This window comes from Chrysemys picta, chromosome 6 (assembly GCF_011386835.1).
Source record: "Chrysemys picta bellii isolate R12L10 chromosome 6, ASM1138683v2, whole genome shotgun sequence".
Classification (NCBI taxonomy): domain Eukaryota; kingdom Metazoa; phylum Chordata; order Testudines; family Emydidae; genus Chrysemys; species Chrysemys picta.
In genome coordinates, this window is record NC_088796.1 from 6,137,525 (window position 1) to 6,155,676 (window position 18,152).

At 44.7% G+C, this 18,152-nt stretch overlaps 1 protein-coding gene across 7 annotated transcripts in view; it reads left to right on the forward strand.

The window, feature by feature from the left end:
* The window catches only part of KIAA1328 (KIAA1328 ortholog), a 262,488-nt gene that overhangs the window by 165,654 nt on the left and 78,682 nt on the right, over positions 1-18,152 (forward strand). For 6 of the 7 annotated variants that reach the window (XR_010602080.1, XR_006174509.2, XM_065598669.1 and 3 more), the window contains one exon: positions 5,435-5,536. Coding sequence is in view for 5 of the 7 variants with exons in the window: in XM_065598669.1 (XP_065454741.1) it covers positions 5,435-5,536 (102 nt within the window). In the remaining 2 variants the exon portion in view is untranslated. Of the gene's footprint in view, positions 1-5,434; positions 5,537-11,319; positions 13,767-18,152 lie in introns of those variants that run through there. The other variant, XM_005296200.5, reaches the window with a different exon arrangement.

The window sequence follows — 18,152 nt, forward strand, 5'->3', positions numbered from 1 at the left end:
TAAGACAAAGGAAGCAGGAAGAGTAGTAGAGGGGAATGAGAGCTGTGTGTATAGACTTGAGTGCTGATGCTTTACTCAGCTGTACAGACATAAGGGAAGATGTGGTTCTTTGCTTAAGGGACTATGACGTAAACCAGATTCGGACGATACAGAGACACAAAACCCCAACTGAGAGTCCAGTCTTGAATTCTGGGTGGTGTTTGATGAAAGGTTACCTGAAAAAAAGTGGGTTTAAACAGGGAGGTTGTTTTATGGGAGGTAAAGAAGAGAGGCCCTAGAGAATGAGGGGGCCCATGGAAAAAGGCACGAAAATAAGTGGAAAGAAGATACAAGACAGGTTGTTGGGATGAAGCATGGGAGGTGCTTAAGCAATGGAAGGGTTAGTGGGGAGGAGGAAATAAGAACAGCGATTGTAGGCGGGTCAGAATTGTACAGCGTTGTGAGCTGAAAATGAGATGCTTTCACTTGATGTAGAAGGTGAGAGCTTGCCCTGAAAGATATTTGTGTAAGGGTTTGACAGAGTGGTGGTAAGGAAAGACAGATTTAGCAGCAACATTTTATATAGACTGGCAGCGGGGAGAGGATAGAGGAGATGTATTGAAACCACAGAAGAGAAAGTTGCCCTAGAAAGAGGAGAGATGACTCAGTTGAATACAAGGATTTTAGTGGAAGGGAGAGGGAGGAATGGATGGAGTTTAGCAGTCTTGTAAAGGAAACAGCAAGAGGATTTGATGAGAGCTTTGATGTAGATATTATTTTAAAAGCGTCACTGACAAGGGGATCCCACAAGATTATGAATTACATGATCTGCATCCCACGCATGTCTTTTCTCCTTTCCCTCCAACCCCACAACTGCTTTTCAAGTTTTAAAAGAGAATATTATAGCTGAAGGAGTTTTTTGCCTGTATAAACTGTACTCTGCTAAGTAACTTTCTCTGCTGCTTTTGTATGTAATGTGCAATCCAAAAATTTAATTGTATTTAGTTAGTTTTCACATGTCTATTTGATCGGAGGCAGTCACAATTGTCCGTGCGTAGGTGTGACAAGGCGCTCCACTCACCACTAGGATGGCACCTCCTCCTGGTCACTCTGGGGAATAGCTCGTGAGGTTGATGCCCCTTCCCACGTTTGCGCACCGTCTTTCCACCTCTCTGTCTTGGTTTGTGGCCCCCTCTCTCACTCCATGAGCTGCTTCTTTGTGACTTAGCCCTCCAGCCAGGTCACCAAACGGTTTTCCCCTTCCAGGATCGGAAAGTCTTTCCTCTCAAGCAGTCCTAGGCAGTCTTCCTCGTAGTGCCACTCCCTTAATGGTTGGCAGGGGAACCCAGATCCACCCTCTGCTCCGGGTTCTGGCTCAGGGACCTTCTAGACAGCAGTCAAGGCCTATTCGCTTCTAGACCTTAGTGTCTTTCCCTGAGTCCTGTCCTACCTTCCTGGCTTAGAATCATCATAGAATCATAGAATATCAGGGTTGGAAGGTTCCTCCAAGGAGGTCATCTAGTCCAACCCCCTGCTCAAAGCTATCCCCAAGTAAATTCCCCCCCTCTCTGGGTTTGCCAGCCCAAATGCACCTCCCTTCTCTCAGGGAATGACTGCAGACTCTCCCATCGGCCCCCTCTATTTCCAATTTCCCGTCTTTATAGTCCCAGCCCAGATCATTCCTCCTCAGTTGGGCTCCCTCACTCAGTCTTGGGTTTACCTGGCCACCTGATTCCCCTCAGCTATGGCCTGTTGGGTTAATTAGCCCCCTTTCCCATCTGCATTAACCCTTTCCAGGCAAGTGTGGGGTAAACATCTCATCACAGTTGGAAATGACTGAGTTCACAAAGGATTATAACTTCAGGTGAGAAGTAAGTAGGAACAGATGTATTCTTAAGAACATAAGAAAAGCCATACAGGGTCAGACTAATGGTCCATCTAGCCAGGTATCCTGTCTTCCAACAGTGGCCAATGCCAGGTGCTTCAGAAGGAATGAGCAGAACAGGGAATCATCAAGTGACCCATCCCCTGTCGCCCAGTCCCAGCTTCTGGCAAACAGAGGATAGGGACACTTCAGAGCATGGTTTTGCATCCCTGCCCATCCTGGCTAATAGCCATTGGCTATCCTCCATGAACGTATCTAGTTCTTTTTTGAACCCTGTTATAGTCTTGGCCTTCACAACATCCTCTGGCAAAGAGTTCCATAGGTTGACTGTGCATTGTGTGAAGAAATATTTCCTTTTGTTTATTTTAAACCTGCTGCCTATTAATTTCATTTGGTGACCCCTAGTTCTTGTGTTATTAGAAGGAGTAAATAACACTTCCTTATTTACTTTCTCTATACCAGTCGTGATTTTGTAGTCCTCTATCATATCTCCCCTTTGTCATCTCTTTTCCAAGCTGAAAAGTCCCAGTCTTGTTAATCTTTCCTCATACGGAAGCTGGTCCATAGCCCTAATCATTTGTATTGCCCTTTTCTGTGCCTCTTCCAATTCCAATCTATCTTTTTTTGAAACGGGGCGGCCAGATCTGCACGCAGTTTTCAAGACGTGGGCGTTACCATGGATTTATATAGAGGCAATATGATATGTTCTGTCTTATTATCTATCCCTTTCTTAATGATTCCCAACATTCTGTTCGCTTTTTTGACTGCAGCTGCACACTGAGTGGATGTTTTCAGAGAACTCTCTACAATGACTCCAAGATCTCTTTCTTGAGTGGTAACAGCTCATTTAGACCCCATCATTTTATATGTATGGTTGAGATTATATTTTCCAGTGTACATTACTTTTCATTTATCAACATTGAATTTCATCTGCCATTTTGTTGCCCAGTCACCCAGTTTTGTTAGACCCCTTTGTAACTCTTTGCAGTCTGCGTTGGACTTAACTATCTTGAGTAGTTTTGTATCATCTGCAAATTTTGCCACCTCACTGTTTACCCCTTTTTCCAGATCATTTATGAATATGTTGAACAGGATTTGTCCCAGTACAGACCCATGGGAGACACCATTATTTACCTCTCTCCATTCTGAAAACTGACTGTTTAATCTTCAAATATCCTATTTCTATGCATATATCCCACTAATAAAAAGTAAGTAGAATATAAAGGAGACACAAGCAGAGTTGCTTTTAAAATGAATGTTTTCAGAGTCTTCTGAGAGGCATTGGCTCCCCAACAAAAGGACTCTTAAATATCTCTGTAATGATGTCATTCTTGTTGCTGTAATTGTACCTATTTTAACCAGTTTCTCCCAAGAAGATTTCAAGTTCTGCAAAGCTGTAGTTGCTAGAAAAAAGTACAGAAGAGGGTCCATAAGTGAATAGTCTGAGTCTTGAAAATATCTTGCATTACCTCTTCCCAGAAGTGCAGATGCTTGTACATTTGCCATCTCATCTTCAAATAAGGCACCTACACTGTAGCAATCTGAATGTAAGAGGTTTTCTTGCAATCTCTTTAGAGTTAAATACAATTGAACTATCTACATCAAATATCTGCACATGCCTAATATTTACAGGTATCCTTCTCAAATGTCCCCTTTCCTGTTTTAGCTTTGTGATTCTCCTCTTTGGTCTACTTGCTAACCACAGAATTGCTTCTAAGATCTACAGATGACGAAGATGTGTTTACTTAAGCATTCAGATACACCTTGCTAAATTGTCAGGAAGACTCACCAAGGAAGGAACTTAACCTATTCACTCGTCTTTTACCATCACGAGGATAGTAAAAGACAGACAAACAAAACCAGCTAATGCTAATTTATTTGGCTGTCCCTCTTTCTCAATGGGTAGAATTGTGCGGGGCTGGATTAGGCTCATTCTGAGGTGCTAGAGGTGTCGTCATTTAAATGAGAAGGAAAAAAGGTCCTGACCTCTTGCACTAGTTAGTGGCTCTTAAAATGCCCATATATCTTTTGGCCAGGGCAGGAGTTAGCCCTTTTTTCATGGCCCAATTCTAACATCATTGCTTTCTGTCTCCCTAAATTCCCTCCTGTAGTTTCAAATGGGCTCAGTATTCCTCAATCCCATGTGCTCTGCCTGTCACTTTGCACACCAGAGGTGACTGCATTTCATTGGTGGGGGAAATGACACTGTAGCAAGGCAGGGCACTCACCGGCACGGTGCCTCCTGCTGGTCCATCCGGGAATTAGCTCATCCACCTCCAGAGCGCCCTCTATGGGCCGGTGTCTCGCCCTCTGTTATCTGCCCCTGTTGTCTCCACCACCTCTGGCCCCGTGTCCTTCTGTGACCCCGGTGTCCCTTACCTTGGGGTGCTGCCCCACAGCAGTGTCCCCACACTCTGGGTTTCCCCTCCCACGGGAACCCCCAATCCCCTATACCCACCTCGCCTCTGGCTACTGCCAGTCGTCATCTAGCTCCTTCACTCAGGGGCAAACTTCAGTCTGTAATGGCCACTCATCACTGGCAAGGGGGTTGGAACTGCTGCCTTTCTTGCCCTGGCTGCCTTCCTGCAGCCCTAGTACCTCCTCAGGCCTTTGCCGCAAGGCCTCAGCCTGGGAGGTCGCCAGGCCAGAGCTCCCCAGCTCAGCCTGCACCTTCCTGGTATGCTCTGTCCAAGGTACCCCTGTCTTTACCAGGTACCCCTGTCTCTAGTCTGGAGCAAGACTAACTTCCTTTTCCCCAGGAGCCCTTCTTATACTGGCCCAGTTGGGCCCTGATTGGCTGCCTCAAGCCTTCTTGTGATTGGCTTCCTGGGGCAGCCTTTTCCCGGGGCTGTTTTTTTAACCCCTTCCAAACCGGAGTAGGGTGTCTGCCCTGCTACAGACTCCTCTAGGTATGTTTAATTACACTTCAGGGCAGCCCAAAATTACACTGGCTTGAGGTGCAGAATGGGCCATCTTCAGTCCTGGCTCAATGATAGGTTTAAGGTCCTTTCTGTTACTATCCATGAGGGCCAGAAATTGGATCTTTATAATAATCGAAAGGGAAACTTACCTGCATGCTATTTTCTATCTTGATTCGAACAAAGGAGAGGATACTCCGATAAAGAAGGAACATCATCTGTTGAGACCAGCAGTTGCCTGGGACTGCATCACCATATTAAAGATGGAGAACAGCTGCAAGCTCCAATATTTTATTCAGCTTTCATGGCACCCTTGAGCCCTTGCCAGGTGCTAGGGCATCCCTTAGTGTGGCGAAGCATGAATATTTTTCATAGTTTTTCTCATATTTCTCAAGAGAGCAAGTCTTTGAAATCAGTAGAATTAAAGAATTTTTGTCAATCGCAGCCCTCAGAAACAAAGGCAGCAGGTGGAAGCTGTTTTCCCCAAAACTGAGGGGTGTGAGGGAGAAAATGGAGAGGTATTGTGAAAGCTTCTCTGTATAATGTGCTCTGATCAGAGTTCACCCTTGTGTGTGTGTGTGTTGGGGGTGGAGGTGGCTGCAGTTACAATAGCTTCCCCAGGATGTAAAGCTAACTAACTCCACCTTTCCAGATTTAAGGGCAACGTTTTTGATTCAGAAGTGGTCACTGATGAAGCACCAGGCGGGCCAGGAGGACCAACCCTTATGACGAATGGCACTGGCATGGGGCTAAGGTAATCTCTCTCATTTTCTTTTAACCATTAGCAAGTACTTCTAAGTGTTGGTGTATTTTCTTCCTTCTCAAAAAAGATGTTGTTGGCTGCCACATGCATATTTTTGGTCTGTACTTCTATTTGATTTGGGTTAAATGCTGCTAACCAGGAACGAACTCATGAAATAGTCTAGATTGGTCTCTAGCAAATTTATATATAACCAAAAGAAAGGATGGTCTTGTGGTTAAAGCACTTGACAGAGACTCGGGAATGCTGGCTTCAGTTCTCTGCTCTCTTGCTGACTTTGTGTGTGACCTTGGATCATGCTGCAGGGCTATAAAATTGTAGGCTGGAGCCCGGACTCTGGAACCCTCCTCCATCAAGGGGTCCCAGAGCCTGTATGTCTACACTGCAATTCTATAGCCCCACAGCCCAAGCCATCTGACACAGGCCATCCAGGAGTGTTTTAATGCAGTGTAGATATACCCTGAGTCTCTCTGTGCCTCAGTTCCTCATCTTTATAATAGAAATGATGCTATCCTTTGTGGTCTTGTCTTTTTAGATTGTAAGCTGTTCAGGCCAAGGACTGTCTTGCTAGGTGTTTGTACAGTGCCTGGCACAATGGGACCTTGATCTCAATTGGGGCCTCTAAACACTACTGGAATTAATATAATTAATAATTGTAGATAGCTGTGGCATTTCCCTGTTACTGGAGGAAGTCTACAAGGGCACATGTGGTCGATCTCCGTCTTAATGGCACTTCTGGATCACCTGGCCTTTCCTCACTCCCCTTCTAAGCAGGAAAATCTCTTTTGCTTCTAAAACTGTTCCCGGATACAATTCCCCTCTCTGGTCTCTGACCTGACTGACAGTGCAGTGTCCTGCCAGAGGTTAGTCAGTTTGGCATTGTATATCTTTTGGCCCTGAGGTGTTGGTCAAAGGCTGTGTGTAAGATCTCTTCTCAGCAAAGCAGGAAGGAGAGAATAAAAAAGTATACAGGCCTCTCAGTGCAAAAGAAATCCTCTCTCACTGTTTAGGGTGCTAAAGCAAACTGCTAGACAAGAACTCTAGGTGTCAGAAGTGTCTTCCTAGCGGTCAGTCCTCTCCTCCTACCTTCACACATTGACTAGACATTGTAGATTAATAAGGGTAGACCCAGGCTCAGCAGTGTGTTGGCTCATCCCCGCCCTGACCGAGAAAACCGAGAAGTCTGCTGCTTGCCAGGAGCTAGGATTGATGATGTGACGGAGAGACTGCCGAGACTCATCAAGCCCTCGGATCACTACCCCTTCCTGCTTCTCCACGTGGGCACCAATGATACTGCCAAGAATGACCTTGAGCGGATCACTGCAGACTACGTGGCTCTGGAAAGAAGGATAAAGGAGTTAGAGACGCAAGTGGTGTTCTCGTCCATCCTCCCGGTGCAGGGAAAAGGCCTGGGTAGAGACCGTCAAATTGTGGAAGTTAATGAATGGCTACGCAGGTGGTGTCTGAGAGAAGGCTTTGGATTCTTCGACCATGGGATGGTGTTCCGAGAAGGAGGAGTGCTAGGCAGAGACGGGCTCCACCTAACGAAGAGAGGGAAGAACATCTTCGCAAACAGGCTGGCTAACCTAGTGAGGAGGGCTTTAAACTAGGTTCACCGGGGGAAGGAGACCAAAGCCCTGAGGTAAGTGGGGAAATGGGATACCGGGAGGAAGCACGAGCAGGAGAGTGCAAGAGGGAAGGACTCCTGTCTTAGACTGAGAAAGCGGGACAATCAGCAAGTTATCTTAAGTGCCTATACACAAATGCAAAAAGCCTGGGAAACAAGCAGGAAGAACTGGAAGTCCTGGCACAGTCAAGGAACTATGATGTCATTGGAATAACAGAGACTTGGTGGGATAACTCACATGACTGGAGTACTGTCATGGATGGATATAAACTGTTCAGGAAGGACAGTCAGGGCAGAAAAGGTGGGGGAGTTGCATTGTATGTAAGAGAGGAGTATGACTGCTCAGAGCTCTGATATGAAACTGCAGAAAAACCTGAGAGTCTCTGGATTAAGTTTAGAAGTGTGAACAACAAGGGTGATGTCGTGGTGGGAGTCTGCTATAGATCACCAGACCAGGGGGATGAGGTGGACGAGGCTTTCTTCCGGTAACTAGCACAAGTTACTAGATCGCAGGCCGTGGTTCTCATGGGAGACTTTAATCACCCTGATATCTGCTGGGAGAGCAATACAGCGGTGCACAGACAATCCAGGAAGTTTTTGGAAAGTGTAGGGGACAATTTCCTGGTGCAAGTGCTGGAGGAACCAACTAGGGGCAGGGCTCTTCTAGACCTGCTGCTCACAAACTGGGAAGAATTAGTAGGGGAAGCAAAAGTGGATGGGAACCTGGGAGGACAGTGACCATGAGATGTTCGAGTTCAGGATCCTGACACAAGGAAGAAAGGAGAGCAGCAGAATACGGACCCTGGACTTCAGAAAAGCAGACTTTGACTCCCTCAGGGAACTGATGGGCAGGATCCCCTGGGAGAATAACACGAGGGGGAAAGGAGTCCAGGAGAGCTGGCTGTATTTTAAAGAATCCTCATTGAGGTTGCAGGAAAAAACCATCCCGATGTGTAGAAAGAATAGTAAATATGGCAGGCGACCAGCTTGGCTAAACAGTGAAATCCTTGCTGATCTTAAACGCAAAAAAGAAGCTTACAAGAAGTGGAAGATTGGACAAATGACCAGGGAGGAGTATAAAAATATTGCTCAGGCATGTAGGAGTGAAATCAGGAAGGCCAAATCACACTTGGAGTTGCAGCTAGCAAGAGATGTTAACAGTAACAAGAAGGGTTTCTTCAGGTATGTTAGCAACAAGAAAGTCAAGGAAAGTGTGGACCCCATTACTGAATGAGGGAGGCAACCTAGTGACCGAGGATGTGGAAAAAGCTAATGTACTCAATGCTTTTTTTGCCTCTGTCTTCACGAATAAGGTCAGCTCCCAGACTGCTGCACTGGGCAGCACAGTATGGGGAGGAGGTGACCAGCCCTCTGTGGAGAGAGAAGTGGTTCGGGACTATTTAGAAAAACTGGATGAGCACAAATCCATGGGGCTGGATGCGCTGCATCCGAGGGTGCTAAAGGAGTTGGCGGATGTGATTGCAGAGCCATTGGCCATTATCTTTGAAAACTCATGGTGATCGGGGGAGGTCCCGGATGACTGGAAAAAGGCTAATGTAGTGCCCATCTTTAAAAAAGGGAAGGAGGAGGATCCGGGGAACTACAGGCCAGTCAGCCTCACCTCAGTCCCTGTGTAGAAGGGCGGACTCACCCCTGCGGCGCCTCCTGCTGGTGACTCCAGAAATTAGCTCTTCCAGCGTACTGGAGCACCCTCTGCAGGCTGGTGGTCTGCCTGTCCTCTTCTGGCCCCCCCATGTCCCTCCCAGGACCCCAGTGCCCTTATCTGGGGGGCTGCCCTCGGGCAGAACCCCTTTCCACTGGGTTTCCTCTCCCCGGGGAACCCCCACCCACTATCCTTACCTCGCCTCAGGATAAGGCCACTGCCAGTCACCAACTAGCCCCCACTCCATGTGGCAGACTGCAGTATTGTCAACTCATCACTGGCAAGGAGGTTTTGGACCTGCTGCCTTGGCCTAGCCCTGGGCTGCCCTCTGCAACCCCAAGTACCCCGTGGCCTTCCGCTAGGCTGCAGCCTGGGGCTATCCAGGCTGGAGCTTCCCAGCACCTCAGCCTTTCCCCAGCCCTGCTCCACTCAGGTACGCTATCCCTAGCTTGCTGCAGCCAGGCCCTTCTCTCTCTGCACTCAGAGAGCTCCTGGCTCCCAGCCTCTTTATACAGGCCAGCTGTGGCCTGATTGGGGCATGGCCCAGCTGTGGCTACTTCCCCAATCAGCCCAGCTTTTAGAGCTGCAGCCCTCTGCCAGGGCTGTTTTAAGCCCTTCCAGGCAGGCGCGGGGTAACCACCCCGCTACACCCTGGAAAAATCATGGAGCAGGTCCTCAAGGAATCAATTCTGAAGCACTTAGAGGAGAGGAAAGTGATCAGGAACAGTCAGCATGGATTCACCAAGGGCAAGTCATGCCTCACTAACCTAATTGTCTTCTATGAGGAGATAACTGGCTCTGTGGATGAGGGGAAAGCAGTGGATGTGTTATTCCTTGACTTTAGCAAAGCTTTTGATACGGTCTCCCACAGTATTCTTGCCAGCAAGTTAAAGAAGTATGGGCTGGATGAATGGACTATACGGTGTATAGAAAGCTGGCTAGATCATCGGGCTCAACAGGTAGTGATCAATGGCTCCATGTCTAGTTGGCAGCAGGTTTCAAGCGGAGTGCCCCAAGGGTCGGTCTTGGGGCCGGTTTTGTTCAATATCTTCATTAATGATTTGGAGGATGGCGTGGACTGCACTCTCAGCAAGTTTGCCGATGACACTAAACTGGGAGGCGTGGTAGATATGCTGGAGGTTAGGGATAGGATACAGAGGGACCTAGACAAATTAGAGGATTGGACCAAAAAAAATCTGATGAGGTTCAACAAGGACAAGTGCAGAGTCCTGCACTTAGGACGGAAGAATCCCATGCACTGTTACAGACTAGGGATCGAGTGGCTAGGAAGCAGTTCTGCAGAAAAGGACCTAGGGGTTACGGTGGACGAGAAGCTGGATATGAGTCAACAGTGTGCCCTTGTTGCCAAGAAGGCTAACGGCATTTTGGGCTGTATAAGTAGGGGCATTGCCAGCAGATCGAGGGACGTGATCGTTCCACTCTATTCGACATTGGTGAGTACTGCGTCCAGTTTTGGGCCCCACACTACAAGAAGGATGTGGAAAAATTGGAAAGAGTCCAGCAGAGGGCAACAAAAATGATTAGGGGGCTGCAGCACATGACTTACGAGGAGAGGCTGAGGGAACTGGGATTATTTAGTCTGCAGAAGAGAAGAATGAGGGGGGATTTGATAGCTGTTTTCAACTACCTGAAAGGGGGTTCCAAAGAGGATGGATCTAGACTGTTCTCAGTGGTAGCAGATGACAGAAGAATGAGTAATGGTCTCAAGTTGCAGTGCGGGAGGTTTAGGTTGGATATTAGGAAAAACTTTTTCACGAGGAGGGTGGTGAAGCAGTGGAATGGGTTACCTAGGGAGGTGGTGGAATCTCCTTCCTTAGAGGTTTTTAAGGCCCAGCTTGACAAAGCCCTGGCTGGGATGATTTAGTTGGGATTAGGTCCTGCTTTGAGCAGGGGGTTGGACTAGATAGCTCCTGAGGAGAACCCAAGTAAATGTGTGCACCCAGGAAGGCAGCACCTGCTGCTGCCCCAGAAATTGCATGTGTGCTTTCTGCGGTTCTAATTATCCTGTCCCCCCCCACCCCCCCAAGCAGGACTTTCTAGTGAGAAATTTGCTTACCAACCTTGGCTTTGATGTGTTTTGTTTTTCTTTCTGGTGACCTAGTATTAATGTCCTTCTGTATTTTCTTTTCTTCACTCTTGGTTGGGGATGGGATGGTAGGGGAATAATTGGGCCTACGCATTTACCCTAATTGTGAGCTCCACAGTGAGAAGTGAGTGAAAGGTTCGTAAAATGTCGCAGTGAACTATAATAAATGTTGATGGGGAAAGATGAAGAAAGAGAGAGGCTGAATTAGTCCAAACAAAAAAGCCCACTGATATAATTCAAGGACTGTGTAAACAAGGATAGTGTAAGACTGGAAATCAACGAAACAAAATTGGTGTGTTGGAAATTAGGCATAATTGGTGGACAAAATAATGTGGGGATGGGATATTCAACCCCTCACTCTCTTTTGGGGTCCTTCTCAGAAGAAGACTTTGTGGTGAGAACTGGCTTCTGCAATGTTGGCTGACTGAAAGAACAGGAAGGAGCGAACTTCACCATCCTGGCTGCCACCCCCACCATCTCTTAGGATCCTGGACCTTCTCCATCCTAACGAATGCTGAACACCACTTGGGATGTGAAACTTTATCACTCATATTCCCTCCGAGTGTGTCCTTTTCCTTCCCCACTTTCCTTCTTCTTTTTCCTATCCCTCTCTTTTTGTTTTCTGTTTAATAAGAGTCTGGCCAAGACTGTATATTGTGTAACACTGCTGTATCTCTGTGACCAGAAAGAGGCCGCTAAAAAGAGTGCCCTAAACAGCCCAATGCTGGTACAAGTTTGCCAGGTCTTGGAGTAGCTAATAAGGCCATGTGCTATACTTGTGTTTTTCCAGCAGTGAGGTTGCAAGTGACATTCAGCACCAGGGACAGTTGCTGTATTTTCTATCTTTGCTGTTCTTTTCTTTCCTCTTTGTTTGTCTTGTTATGCCCTCTAGGAAATAGAATTGGACTTGAACAACAGCAGCAACAACAATAGCTCCCGTGTATCCAACTAACTACTTCATTTACCCAAAAGAACAGTTATTCCCATAGAATAATAGAATATCAGGGTTGGAAGGAACCTCAGGAGGTCATCTAGTCCAACCCCCTGCTCAAAGCAGGACCAATCCCCAACTAAATCATCCCAGCCAGGGCTTTGTCAAGCCTGGCCTTAAAAACCTCTAGGGAAGGAGATTCCACCCATCTTTAATACCCTGTAAGAGACCATCAGGCAAAGGTTCTTTTCCTTCTAAAGACCCTCTCCTGCTAAATGGAATGAGGATGTTGTTAAAATGAAAACCTTACTTAATACCTTGCATTTCAAATGCTTTACCTGTTTTTCCTTCTTTCTGTATCTTTAATAAAAAGTTATAAAGGATGTTTAATAGTGTGTTTGCCATGGTACTAAGCAACCTGAGGTCTGTGTGTGCACCAAACCCTGAACCTTGTTTACCACTGTTTAATGTTGGACAGTGACAGGGTCATATCAATACCTTTAACTCTTTTGACTCTTGTATTCCATCTAAATTAATAAAAAAGTGCAGTGAGATATCTTTCTCACGGACTCTCTAGTTTGTTCTTTCTGCTGTATGAGTTACTGATTATCCAATCACCCTTGTGTTAACAGGCAGTCGAATTTATTGTATTTTAAACTTAGGTTACCACCACAGATGAGGAGAGTCCTAAAAGTGATCCTCATTTATTTTTTCCCCTTTTTTACAAAACCATGTGATTCCATGATCACTCTAGCAAAGGAGATTCAGAAAATAGATCTAGTTAAATATATTCTAGCATTGCACTCTGTTAAGGAGAAATGTAACCTAGAACATCTGCAGGTCTTTTTGCAATAGGTTGCTAAAACCTGCAAAAGTCTACTTAATACAGGGGGGGAATGAAGAAAAACTGCGTTGTTTACAAAATGAGTTCCAGATTTCATAAGGTTTTTTCCTTTCTCTCTCTCTTTCTCTTGATTAAACCCACAGTAATTTTTCAAAGTTAATATGCATTTCTGCAGTCTCAAGTCACAACGCCAGCTGGTTCCAAAGTTTGGCAGCAAGGCATCTGAAAGTTTGTTTCCTGTACTCAGTCTTCAGTTTTGCAAAGGTTACCAGATGAATGCTCCCTAAATAATTTAATCTAATGTAAGGCTGGAAGAGGCTACGAAGACAAGTCCATTTGTCTCCTTTATGCATTTGAATATAGAAGTGATTTTTTTTCAGTCTCAGGAAAGGGTGCCGCGTGAGTGTGGCTGGAATGGGAGGTGGGAACTGTTCTCTTCTGAGCAATCTGGCAGTTGTATTGAAATGCCAACGGCTTTTTGCTGTAGAAAATATTATTAAGAATCATGATGGAAAACCAACCCTGTTTATCTTCCAGTTTGGATGAGCTTCTCAAGGGAACCTCCCCAAAACGTAATTTTAATTTTCAAATAAGCAAAGCTCAATTTAAAATTCTCTTGGTATTTTTTTTAAAAAAAGCCAAAAGTATTTAAAATATTAAACTTGCTCGAGTGAGACATTGGAATTTACAAGTAAAATAAATAATACAATCAAGAACTGAAAAACATAGATTTTTATAATTAACAGCTCATTTTGAGTTAATTATCTACAATTACCAAAATCTAATTGCAATTTATTCTCTATTATCTGTGGAGAGAATCATAGGCAAGGGAGTCTGCATCATTGGCATTCATAGGATGGGTACAAATAATGGACGAGCCCTTAATGGAAAAACAAAAGCAAATAGGAGCGTGCAGCTGTGCCAAGCTAGCGAGAGGTAATTGTAGTCAGAAATGAGGTATGGACTTTAAAGGCATCTTGTCATCTCCTGTAGGGCATAATTTTTTACCTACTTGAAGAAAAGATTTCAAGAGCAAATATAGAGCAGTTTGATTTCTGTCTGAGCTATTCATGGCAATCTGCCTGTTTGTGGAAGGGGAAACTTTGACTCTGGGGAACACTTTAAATATACCGAACTTTTGAATGGATATGTGTTTCGTTTCCTCTACTATAAGTACCCTTTACATTTAACTAATTATCAAAGCCTTTCAACAAATGTTGCCCATCTCTGCCTGCTTGGATCCTCCTGATGCGAATTTGTAATGCTGAATTTGTCACTTCACTGTCAGGTGTAAACAGAAGGAGGGACTCGCTTGGGAAAAATGCTCTTTTCCTGATACACAGATTGGCCATCTCTAGGCAGCGGCAGTATCTGCCCTTGCAGGATCTCCAGTTCTCTCAGGCACAGCCATGGGAGCAGGGCTTTATTGGGGATAGTTTTCACTAGCTTGGTGTGCACATGGGTGAGTCCAGGATTGATCTTCAGCAAAAGATGTATAACTTCTAAAATTAGAGGCAAGTTCTGTTTGTAGAATTTCTTTTCAAGTCTGCCCCATGGTGTTAGATGCTTTAAAATATTCAAAAATAAAAGCATAACCTACTGTATTTGATTAGCTTAAGACAGCTTTTTAAAACACATTTCCCATCTCTCAGGTGCCGATGCCTGGTACATGCTCAAGTACCCACTCCTTGCTCATTCAGGAGGATCTGTTCACATGGCACCTGCTTTTGTGCATACTCCTGATAACTGCATCGGAGAGAGAGGAATTTTAAAACAATCCACCAATTTCCCCTTTGTTTGCTCTGAATATGAATATAGTACACCATGGAAACGAGGGTTGTCTAATAGCTCTGACTAAAGCCAAATATAGTTCAGAGAGATGCTGTGCAAGTACCCCTCCTTTTAACTCTTCTGTGTGCTTAAATGCTAACCTATAGCATTCCTTGCTGTTGTTTGCTTTGTCCCGTCAGCATCTCTGTCAATGCACCTTGTTCCTTTCTTCCCTATAGCACCCTCTGCTAATCCATTTCTGGGACCTCACGCAACTCTGCCAGCCTTCCTCAACCCTCACGTGAACATGTTTCATATAGGAACATTTGAGAAAATTAGTATCAAATACGTTTGTTATAGAAAGGCACCCTTTGAATGGACAGTCCCTGTTACAGGATTTTTTTCCCTCCAGTACTAGAGATTTTCCAGCTGTAATTTGCAACCACTTATTTCATCAAACACTTTTCTCATTTGTGTGTGTGGATCTATCTCACCCTTGTGTGTTTTTCCCTCTTATATTTTTAGTTAGCTGGAAATATCAAACACAGAATTTAATAGCACTTTCCCTCTATTGAAATGTTCGTCGTTATGGTGATAGTTCCAGGAGGGAACACTATCAAGGGTCTTTTAGAAGATTTTATGTTTACGGTATAACTTTTTTATTATTTTATGAGAAAAGGTGACTGTTATCTTTGCTCCTTGTTAAATACATATTATTGACTCTATTTTTTTAGGATTGTTTGAATTGTTATGTATCTTGTGCTAGCTATACCGATGTGTCCAAATATTCTAGACAATTACATATAAATGCAAAAGAATGGCTTGCAGCCCTTCCTGCTGTTCCAGGCATGTGATTTATTTCACACACTCTTTGAAAAAAAAAAATCAAACCTCACAATTATGCAAATACACTTCTGTCCTAACCGGCAGCACCCCAGCTTTTCCAGTCCTCAAGGACTCCCATCAGTATAGCTTTGCCAGTGCATCTTGGTAGCAAACGGCAGCACCCCTGTTATTTCACACCTGGGGCCATCTGTCAATTCTCCTCAATCACGACATGCATCACCTCCTGCTATTCCAGTCTGGAGTCTCTAGAGAAGAAACTGCCAATCGTGCCAGAACGTTCAGTGTTTGACTAAGACCACCAAATTCCAGTTCATTTATGAGTTGTTCCCTGCTCTCTAGAGGTGCGTTTAATAACCCAATGTGCCACTTAGGCAACTTATGCATTTACTGAATGCAGCTGGCTAGGATGTTTTTTCTTCTCCTCCTGAATATTTTTAAAACTGGCAGATTGACAGCATTAAAACAGACAGAAATCAACTGTGCTTGCAAATGGCTTATAGACTCTTTTTTACTTTGGGTAGCTGGAAACTGCTTGCCCAGTTGTTAGTGTCCATTTTAACACCCAGGCTTTCTCTCTCTGTGGCAGATTATTTTACACTGAAGTTGGTAGCATAATCAGCTGGGAAACTCAGAGAGAATTTATTTGGTCAATAAAAATGTACTTGACGTATCTGCAAGAAGTGCAAATGCTGAATTAGCTGCAGAGACACATCTCTGGCCTGGTCCACACTAACCCCCCACTTCGAACTAAGGTGCGCAACTTCAGCTACGTGAATAACATAGCTGAAGTCGAAGTACCTTAGTTTGAACTTACCGCGGGTCCAGATGCACCAGGCAGGCTCCCCCGTCGACTCCGCATACTCCTCTCGCCGAGATGGAGTACCGGCGTCGACGGCGAGCACATCCGGGATCGATTTATCGTGTCTAGACAAGACACGATAAATCAAACCCAGAAGATCGATTGCTTGCCGCCGGACCTGGAGGTAAGTATAGATGTACCCTCTGAGTAATAAATATAACCACAGCATCTCCCCAACAGATATCTGCCCTAGTCCATTGTTACATAACAGGAGACTTTATACTGAATTTTCTGCACATTTGTACTTCATTACGGCCACCTAGGCCAGGGTACAGCTGCACTGCAAAATAACAAAACAAAACAAAACCCACATCAGCGAGTCTCAGAGCCCGGGTCTGCAGGCTCGGGCTCATGCTACGGCACTAAAAATAGCAGTGTAGATGTTCCTGCTCAGGCTCTGAGACTCATCCCCTTCACCAGGTTTCAGAGCCAAACCAGGAATGTCTATTTTTAGCGCCGCAGCACAAGCCTGAGTCTATAAACCTGGGCTTTGAGACTCGCTGTTGCAGATGTTTTCTTTTGGAGTGTAGATATACCCAGAGAAGCTTAAAGAATAGCAGAAATAGTTGGTGACCAAAAGTTTATTTCAAGATTTCTGTGAGTTTTTTTGTTTTTTTTTACCAGCCAACAATGTTTGTTAGTCCAGGGAGTCTAAAGCTTCATTTCCACTTGCACTGGTTTCTTTGATAACCGCAGGTTTACTTTGAACTACAGCAGTTTTCTATCCTGCTCTTATCTGAACTGTATCTGATCTCTTCTTAGGATGACGTATGCCACATTCAGCACTCCAAACTAGCCTGAACAGGAAGCCTATGGGTGGGCACGCCCATAGGATGTAGGGGGAGGCAGCTTAGTCAGTCTTAGTGGAAAGATGGAGCTAACTTGGTTTACAGCTGTAGTCTTCAAAAAGTAAAATGTTTGCAATTAGCAAACACTTGTGGAAAGAGGGTGGGATCAGGGGTCACTGGATGTCACTGGTAATTTGTATACAGTAAAAACCAGCCACTTGTGAATTTTCCAAAGGCCTGGATCTGTTAATGTGTAATGATAGTGCATGGTAAATCTCCTGGCGTGGCTTTGCGGCTTCATATATTGAAATTGAAAATGTTCTGGGAATTTGTGGTGTGACTAAATTTCTTGTTTTCCTTCTAGCTCTTGTAAGTTTGTTCACCATGCTTTCTGGGCGTTCTTTCCTGTGCAGACACTTGGGAACAGGGAAAGACATTTTTCAGAACACCTGCAGTTGTCTTCTTTTGAGGACACATTAGAAGCTAGTAGATCACTCCATGAATTGCAATCCTCTTTTGAAGCCTGGCTTGATTAGTTTTAATATAGATTGCTGTTCTTATATGTAACTGTGTATCTTCTATTTATTTTTAAAAAATTGTTCTTAAAGTAACTAATATTTTAATGTACTGTATATTTTCTTGTGTCCCAAAGAGTTTTCAGTAGGAAAAGTTGAGCCAGATCGTATTAAAACAAAAAAGTTCTGGAAGGTACTTTTGAATTCACTGTATTTGGAACCTACCCTTGCAACTATCAAGCCATTTACAATCTGAACTGATGGGGCAGTACTAAGAACAAAAGCCATTGGTATTACAAAATCAAAGCAAGAAATCCTCCATACCCTGCTATTTCTGGCCATGATCACAGCTGCACCAAGCTAAACCCACTTTTTCCTCCCTCCTGTGACCTTGGCTGCGCTTCAGCATGCAGAGAATTGAAGCAAAAAGCAAACTGTACTAAGTATTACATTCTGTCACTTGTGGATATACAAACTTCATAGAAGGATAACGTCATGTGACCCCCCCCCCCCCTCTCTCTCTCTGAAGTGGACTTTATGCATTTGCAACTAAAATTATGGTGACATAAAACTTTCCAGAGTGTAATGATATTTTGAATTGAGCTCTGTTGTTTTCCAGGGGTTCTTTGTCTTTGCAAAACTGCCCATTACATTTATAAC